Below are 9242 nucleotides of genomic sequence, written 5' to 3' on the forward strand. Positions count from 1 at the left end.
GGCTATTCCACTCCCTCAGACTATGCAGATGTCTCCTCCCAAGTTAGCCCTAGTCTTAGTGCCGCGTTGCCAGTCGACGAAGAAATCACCATGCAAAACGCAGTTTTTAACAAGGAAAACGGGAACGTGGATCCAGAGGAGCACGAGTACGAGCTGGTGGTACTTAAAAATAATAAATTTCCCTGCGGCTATAGTTTGGTCAGCGAAGTCTACGTCAATAACGGCTACAACTTCAGCAGCAACCCGTCAAGCCCCAGCAATTCCAATACATCCACCTTAGAGAAACGCAATTTGAAAGTTCGCTACGATGGAGGAGCGGAGAAACCCGGGAAGTTGCTTATTGAAGTTGAAGACTGCTTGGATCATTACATTCCTGTAAATGATTCAGATGAGTTCGAACCGGACACTTTAGATCGGCCCAATAAACTTAAAGAAGTTAATGGGAATAGTCAAATTTTACTACGAACCACTGGGAGTTTCAAAAGTTTAGATATGAATCATTTGGATTCACGGAACTTTAACCGAGTGTTTAGGAGCCTGCGAGAGATGTATGAGGAGAAGCGAAAACTGCAAGAACCACAAAGTCTGTTAGAACTAGATGGAAGGTTGTTGACTCTAGAGGAGCGCCACTCTAAAAGACAGAGGGTAAAAACGACCTCGAGTGGGCCTCCGGTCCCTCCGGACTTAATCCCCCCGCCACCCATCGACGATGGACCCGTGTACGAGCACCCGAAACCACCGAGAATAGTGACGCAGCCAAAAAACTCGAATGGCAGGGGTGTCACTAGTGGCACCCCTAAGAAAAACAGGCAAAAATGGTTTTACACCACGATGCGGCCGGAGGATTCCGGCTATTTAAGCACCGACTCCAGCGAAACCAAATTAAAGCCGAATGCTGGTGATGGCAACGGTGGGAGTGAGACTGATGAGAGCTTGGGAGATGCGCATAGCGAATCTGGAGCTGAAAGTGTAGAGACTCACTCAGTGTTCTTTGGACGATTTCCTCGGAAGATTTATTACACTTCAATGGATAGTGGAGTGATAAATTGCGAAGACGGGCATTCTAGCAGCGATTCTGAGACTGTCAGCTACACTACAGTAGTGCCGGTTTCACCTAGCAACACATCCCTAATGATGCGATAGGGGATAATTCTTCTATAAACGTTTCTTTTTTTTTTAAGAAGAACTCTGCCCTTTCTAGATCTGACTCCATTTAACTTAGAAATGCCACTAGAGCTGCCATGCAGGTGAGTGATAATGGGTGAATGAGACTGAATGAGTTACAAGGAATAAATGTTAGAGGGCCTCCTAGATGGCGCAAAATTCAATTTTAACGTTCATACATAGTTAAGTATTAGTTTTAAAAGTTATAAAGTACCAAAATCACTTTAACCGAGTGCAATATTGTATATTTGTGATATAATAGTCCTTTCGGGCCGGAAGTGCAATAAAAGTTAGGTTAGATTTATAGGTTAGTTCGTTGAACTTCATACTGACGTAACTGGAATGACATAGAAATGGCCGTGAGTGGAGCGAATTGGTAAGTATGCAACCCGCAGTGCTGCATTGCACATAACGTGGTGGTTCTAAATAATGTCCGGTCGAGTGTCCAGTCCTATTTTCTAATAACTTTGACACAAAAAGAAAGGCTTTCTGTCGTTCCAAGACTTTTTTTTTTTGGTAAAAAGATATTTGGCTCAAATGACAATACTTAAGCAAAAATGACTCAAGAAATAATCTGGAACAATTGGAGGGACTGAAGTAAATACCACAACAAAAGGACCTCTTTACAGCGATGCGTATGACAAAGAAAGAAATGCCACTTCCTAGTTCTTTCTTTCTTATTGTCCCTGGTTGGACAGTTGGAGAAGCAATTAAATTGCTGGGGTCATTTTAGTTGCCTCAGTGTGGAACTCAATTGGTTAGTTCGGGTTTATGTCTAGGGTTAGATTCAGTTAGTTCAGCTTAGTTCTGTTGTTAATATGGGTTTCTCATAATTTCACACACAGGTGAATGTTATTGATAGTATAAAAGAAAAGAAATTCTAGAGAAAGAGTCTTTTTTTTACTGCGCTTTTCAGCGTGCTCAAAATTCCAAAAATTAAAAAAAAATCTTCGTGAAATTCAAATAGTTGAAGATAAAGTATTTTGATCTGTAAAGAATTTGTATATGTCTTCGGACGCCACTGGTAACTTGAGTTTGAGGCCAGTCTGATACGGAAAGGAGATGGAACCCGACAAAGGGGACAACTCCTGGGAAAAACCTATTTTCGAAAGGATTTTTCGGTATTCTCGGGAACTTTGGGAGCGTTTCTGGAACTTTAGAACGTCGAGCGATGGATTCCTCGAAATCTTGAATTTCTCCCACGTAAGTTCATTAACTTTTGAAAAATTCAGGATGTTTATTTAAGAGCAAATTTTTCTGTTTCAAATCTTCAAGCCCTGAAGTCTTCGAAATTTTACGATTCTGGGAACTTGTGGTGATAATTCTCGGACCCATCACGTCCTCATTTTCTGATAGCTGAGAACGTTTCTCCCTACCCCCTACTTCCTCTCTGCCGAACTCCGACAGTTATGATACAGGATGTTTAGTAAAGAATGCGACACACGTTAACTGGAGATTATTTGCGTTAAAATAAGCCGATTTGACTAAATTTACCTTAATCCAAAAGTTGATACTAACGGAGCTACAGGGTGTCGAAGTCGAAAAAATAAATTACATTTCCTTTAGCATCTTTCGACTACTTCCAGCTAATTTCGCGAATTGTCTTACACGGGGGTTTTTTGGGATGAGAAATTCAAATATATTATCAATTCCGGTGCATCTTCTAGAGGACGCCACCGGCGACGATTTTGAACCTTTTAAACCGTTTCAACTTTTTTGTTTCGCTAAGTACGTTATTTTGAACTAGAAAAATCTCTTTTCCTGTCCTTTCTCGTTAAGAAAGGTAAACCTTATTGAAGTCGCTAGAGCCACCGGTTTTCAAGAAAAACGCATCTAAAAGTAATAAGGCACATCAATTTAGTGTTACTGGTAGTTCGAAAGACTCTACAAGGTTATGTTTGACTATGCCAAACCAAACGGTTAATATAAATTTATGCTGAAAATGCCGCACCACTGTACCGTTCGGGTTCTCTTCAGCTCATGTATGACCATTTTTGCAATTAAAAATTAATGTTGGCTGATACCTGGGGTTGCCGAAAGACATTTTCTATTGTTTCAGCTTGTTTAAATAATATTAATAATGTCACATTTTCGCTCATTAAAATTCGCTATTTTTATAACATGCCGCGACGTAATTTTTCAAACAGTAAAATGACCGACATGATAACAGTTTACGTCCAACAAGATATTAACGCACGCGGTGCGGTAAGAAGTTATGCGGAAATTTATCCTAATCGGAGACAGCCCAACTATAAATTGTTGTCATGCCTAATTAGCAGACTAAGGAAAACCGGAAGTTTTCACTCAAAGAGGGTCTGCGGACGACCTATGGTACGCAGTGCTGAGCAGGAGGAAGAGATGTTAAACATCGTTGAAGATGGCCGAACAACAAGTATCCGCCGTATATCTACCAATGTCGGATTAAATCAGGGTGCTGTCTTTAATATTTTACATGAACAACAAGAATACTCGTTCCATTTTACCCAAGTTCAAAGCCTACCGCCAAATGCCCTTTCGGCGAGAACACGTTTCTCTCAATCAGTCTCAAATCAAAACCGACAAGCTCCATCTTTTGTAAGTAAAATTCTCTTCTCTGGTGAGGCAACTTTTGCGAGAAAGGGAATTTTTAATTACAAAAATGTTCATACATGGGCTGAAGAAAATCCGAGTGGTACCGTGGTGCGTCACTTTCAGCGTGAATTTATATTAAACGTTCAGCTTGATATAGTGAAAGATAACCTTATAGGACCTTTAGAATTTCCAGTAACACTGAATGAACGTAATTGCTTACATTTTCTCCAGCATAATTTATTCGATCTTCTAGATGAAGTTCCTTTAAATATTAGGACTGGTATGTGGTATTTATAGAATGGCACTCCAGCTCATTATATGATGACGATACGAAGTCATTTAAATCACGTATTCCCGCTTTGGTGGGTCGGCTGAGGAGGTGAACACTTATGGCCTCCGCGTGGTCCAGATTTAAATTCTCTCGATTTTTATGTCTGGAGGTGTATTAAGTCGCCAGTTTGTACTGGCCCTCCTGTTAATACCAGAAATGACTTGTTGCGAAGAATAATAAGTGCGGCAAATAGTATTCAACAGAGCCGTTCATTCTTCTCAGCTGGAAGAAATTTCTTAAAAAGACGTAGAAAATATATTGGGCAAACGGCAGATATTTTGAAAATCAAATTTGAAATGCAGCTTTTCACATAAATATTGAAAATTTCCTCAATTTGTTACTTTTAAATGTTATTTATCATTCATGTTGTCATGTTTTTACAATTTTTATAAGAAGTATAAAGTTTATTCTTGTTTTATGGTGTTGTTCCTCTGTGCTTGTGGACAGCAGTTAAATGCGTCAATAAACTTACCTTACTTTTAGATCATTCATGTGCATCATCACTTTTAGATGCGTTTCTCCCTTCAATAGCGTGCACCTTTCCTAACTAGAAAAGACAGGGAAAGGGATTTTTCTAGTCCGAAACAACATACAGGGTGGGACAAAAAAGTTGCCACGGTTTAGAGGGTTCGAAATCGTCGCCGGTGGCGTCCTCTGTAAGATGCACCGAAATCGATGATAAATATGTATTTCTCATCCCAACAAAATACCCATATAATTCGCGAGATTAGCTGGAAGTAGTCGAAAGATGTTAAAGGAAACGTGATTTATTTTTTCGCCTTCGACACCCTGCAGCTCCCTTACCACCGACTTAAGGTAAATTTAGTCAAACCGGCTTATTTTAACGCAAATAATATCCAGTTAACTTATGTCCCATCCTTTACCGAACACCCTGTACACATTCAGCCATAGAGAATTGAAGATGGTCTCTTGTCGAACCTGATCAACAATTTTACCGTATTTATTGAATTGACCTAAATAAAATGCCACCTTTGATGGCAATCACACCTTTTATCTTATTGTACGTCAAATTTTTTTTTATTAAAGTGGTCAATAATCAATACCATTACTGCCCCCTGCAATTTCTCTTCTGAACGCCAGTTCGTAAATGAATTCCTTCTAAATTGAACATTCAGCGTTTTACTCGCTTCGATGGGCACTTGGGAGAAACTCATATTTGTACAATATAATTATGTAGTTTCGATAATTATAGGGGTGGAATTCCCTCACAGCAACAACCCCGATATCCGTATGTTGTTCGGGATATATGCAACATTATTGCACCTGGGGAACGCTCTAATACGTTTCTGCGTTTTGAAGTCCATGAAAAGCTCGTTTAAGGCAACTCTATGGGGTACGTTGCAAATAAGTCATTAACGCATTGTGTTTAAACTGATCGGAGTAATTCCAGCAATGATAATACGGGTCATAGCTTGGTATGACTGTATGATAATCTCGAGGAAATACAGTTTTAAGTATGAGGAGACTTTGAGGGAATTCACTGAGGAACTGGAGACCCGTTTCGGTAGGCCCGTCTGTTACAAGACCACCAGCATTCAGTGGCTCTTGGCCATATTCCTTTACTTAATTTGGATGTCCGTGATGTTTTATTGTTGGACTCAAAGCTTTTATAATCTGAACAGTGCAATATTCTACTGGACCCTCTTCATACACCAATTTTATAGGCCGATCCTCCGGATTTGGAGACTCAAATGTTTGATTCAGTACTTAAACGAACAATTCGAGACCTCCTTTGCTTACAACGAGACTCACATTTACCGACACTCTTTAGTTGAGTTCCGTGAGGCTCTAGAACTCTTGGTCAATAATTTTATTCCTCTGGCTTGTAAAACCTTCAATGTCTCGTTTTCGATGCGGATGATAATAATATCTACAGCTCTGAGTACGATAAGCTCTAACGTACGTCTAATGCTAATTCAAAAGAAGATTCTTAAGAATAAGCTCGTCTTTTGTTTCAACCTGGGATTGCCATACGTAAGTCGTCTTAGGCTCTTGTCGACATTGATTTACCATTCGACCAATTTCAGCTCCTAACTCTTCTGCTGGTGAACATTACGTCTCAAATTCAGGAACATGTGAGAAATACAGGAAAAATCAGCTACAAGCTCTATTTGACTTATCCTGTAAGCCAACGGCTTCATATTGTAAGCAAAAGACAAAGGGACACACTACTCCGGATGTCTCTATCCTTGAACTCCCTATCCGTGGTGTTTCTGGTAACATTTATCTTCTTCAAGTTTAACCTAGAATGGGAGTTTATCTTTAAAAATTTCCACACTTATCTCTTATGGGTCTCTACCCTCTCTGAGTTAGAAAATACTGATTCTGCCACCTTATTCGCTCATATATGGAGTCAACTCAATAAGTACATAAAGGTTGTGCTGGGTCCCACAATCACTAAACTAGTGTCTATATATTGATCATGTTTTCGAATTAATTTTCAAAATCGTTTTATCTTATAAAGGATCATTAAATCCTGGACTCCAGCTAGCCATCGAATCAGCAATCAAGTCGATTCGTGAGGGTCATTCTGGCCAACATAATTTATAAAATATTTGTAGGTGGTTTCTCAGAGGCACTATGAGGGTCATGTCGGTCTAAAACACCTCTCACGAGGGCCATTCTGGACCTAATGATCTTCAAAAATGTTCATTCCGCGACCGAAACAGTCAAATTTCGTTAAGGCATATTTCGGTGGTTTTTCAGAGAGAGTTTTTAATTGTTGATCCTTTAACGCTAAATTACTGAGAATGCATTTTAGCGTTAAGTTGTAATGAATTATTCGTGGGTAGTTCTTCAGACAGCACCATTGGTGTTCGGTGTCTGCACTTCCTCTAGGGTCATTCTGGACATCGTGAGGATGTAATTAATTAGGTATCGATAGTTCCTTGGATAGCATTTTTGATGCTAGGCGTCTGGAGAACTTCTAGGAACATTCCGGACATCACGTTCGATGCAGAACACAATGCGATATCGATTGGTCGCAGCGAAAGCCGACTACTTAGTAAAGTAATGGTGACGCGAAGTCGACGTCACAACGCTCTTTGGTCAGTAATTTTGATTATTTACTGGTGCTGCGCTGACAAGTGACTTGCACGTAACAATAACTGCCCAAGGCTAAAGGTCCTGACACAAATATTTTAGTAAATATATATTTTAAAGCTGATAATTTACCTCATAATGCTGATAACTTATCACGTGTTATGTCGTGAAGATTTTGAGCACGTCATAGTTACGTAAAAATTACTTCGGTTTCCGATTCCGAGTGAAAACTAAAACTGACAAGGAGAATGAGCAGTTAATCAAAATTTCAATCCAGTCTTTGAAACTATAACTGTTAATCGTTAGTTATAGGCAAATATCACTTAAGAAAATATAGATTTCATGTTGTAGATTTAGAGCACATTTCATAGACTGTAAGATGTGACATAAAACTCTGTGCAATTTTTAAATCATAAGTGTGATAAAAAGTGCAATAATTTCAAGTGCAATATTTTATATTTGTTTTTAATTGTAGTGCAAACTTTAATTGTATCTAGATTACGAATTATACTTAAGATAGAGTCGAAGACCATGATGCAGTCATCACCATATAGTGATTCTTACCAATTGAAGTAAATTTGTGGTAATTCTTACCAAAAATAACTACAAGGTAAAGGCTTTTTGACGCCTTGATCTTAAGCCAAAACATCTAAGCATATTCATAAGATTATCCTCTATTTAGAGGTAATAATAACCGCAAAGTCGCAGTTACTGCATGGTTGTATTTGAGAGAGGGGTTGTCACGATCTATATCCCTTGAAGAAATTTTCTGGCTGTTGTAGATCACAATATTTACATCAGTATCAGAAAGGTAAAATTTACCAAACGTTAGGGAAGTGCTACCATTGAAGTTACGTTTTTTTTTGCAATGATGAACATAGTTCTGAACGCAAAATAATTCTGACGTAACAGTACCCACACATTACCTCACAGTAAATTCTACTGCGTGGTAATTTTTCAGTAATATTGACCACTATGTTACTTTGTTTCGGTAAAAATCCCAGTTTGTTTACACAATTACTTCCGAAGTTTCTATAAGAGATTGATTTAATTGTTTTGCGTCAAGGTCTTCACTAACAATAAGAGGTTATTGAGCACACTTCAATGATAATCAAACGCAATGACTGGAAGAAGTGGACGCAGCAAACAATGCAAATTTATGCACAGAAGGCAATCGTATATTAACTCGCCTGTGACGTAATTTTCTCGTCAGAGATATGACGTGCAGCAGCGCAATCGGCGCGTTACAAGAGGTGTGAGGTCACGATTGCGTCATGTCCTCCGTTTTTTTGCCGCCATGAACTAGTTAGCGAAGAGGGGTATGCATTTGCGAGGAGTTGTGCTACATCCAGTCCTAGATCATTGAGTAAAGGTGTTTTTTGAATCTCTTAATATAGTTTAAAACTTGCGATTGCTGATGTGCTCACTTCACGGTACCTGCAAAGTTTTTCCACCAGGTGTTAAGCTTGATTGCCTTTTTCGATTCATTTTCCACTATTTATGACAATTATTTGGGACGGAATGGTGATGGACCTTATGGAGCGCTCGCCCTTATTTTTATGTTTTTTTTTTCTTTATTGTTGGAATCTGTTCTTGAATTATTCTTTATGAAGTTTGATTATTTACTTTGTTACTTTGTTGTTATTTCTTTTTTTGCTAAATAAGTTCGAACAATTAGATGGAATATAATTTATATTATTGTTGAACTGTAACGTAGGCCTAGTTCTTGACTGATTTTATAACCTATTGTAACGAAAGTGTTATTGTCATTAATCAATTAAAGGCTACTCTTATACGAGCTACTGGTATTTGTGTCCTGGAACATAGTTTGTGCTCAATATTCGAGACGATTTCGATGAGCAGGAATTTACAGAGCTGCATGCGCTGAATCTGGGCGCAGGGAATCTACCGAAAAGAAATTTTGCTCTTTCGGGGAAAGGGCTTGTGGGCCAATGAATTTGGTCGTGAATTCGTCTACCGAAAGAAACGCGCAACCTGAACTGGGGAATCACGTATGGAAAACTTCTTTTTTAAAAATGTTGGAAGGGCCTGTGAATTCTACTGAATCAGGGCTTCCACGTGAACCGTTTTACGTGCTTATAATCTACTGAAT

General features: G+C 38.9%; 2 protein-coding genes across 3 annotated transcripts in view; one reads left to right on the forward strand and one right to left on the reverse strand.

Annotated features, from left to right (window-relative positions):
• Positions 1-6700, forward strand: part of sha (shavenoid) — a 46579-nt gene extending 39879 nt beyond the window's left edge. The window contains exon 11 of the mRNA XM_066293992.1: positions 2-6700. Within this exon, the coding sequence (XP_066150089.1) occupies positions 2-1143 (1142 nt within the window). The 3' untranslated portion in view covers positions 1144-6700. The remainder of the gene's footprint in view (position 1) is intronic.
• LOC136345683 (uncharacterized) overlaps positions 1-9242 on the reverse strand; it is an 89049-nt gene that overhangs the window by 37344 nt on the left and 42463 nt on the right. The gene's annotated exons all lie outside the window — the stretch shown is intronic.

This window comes from Euwallacea fornicatus, chromosome 2, assembly GCF_040115645.1.
Source record: "Euwallacea fornicatus isolate EFF26 chromosome 2, ASM4011564v1, whole genome shotgun sequence".
NCBI lineage: Eukaryota > Metazoa > Arthropoda > Insecta > Coleoptera > Curculionidae > Euwallacea > Euwallacea fornicatus.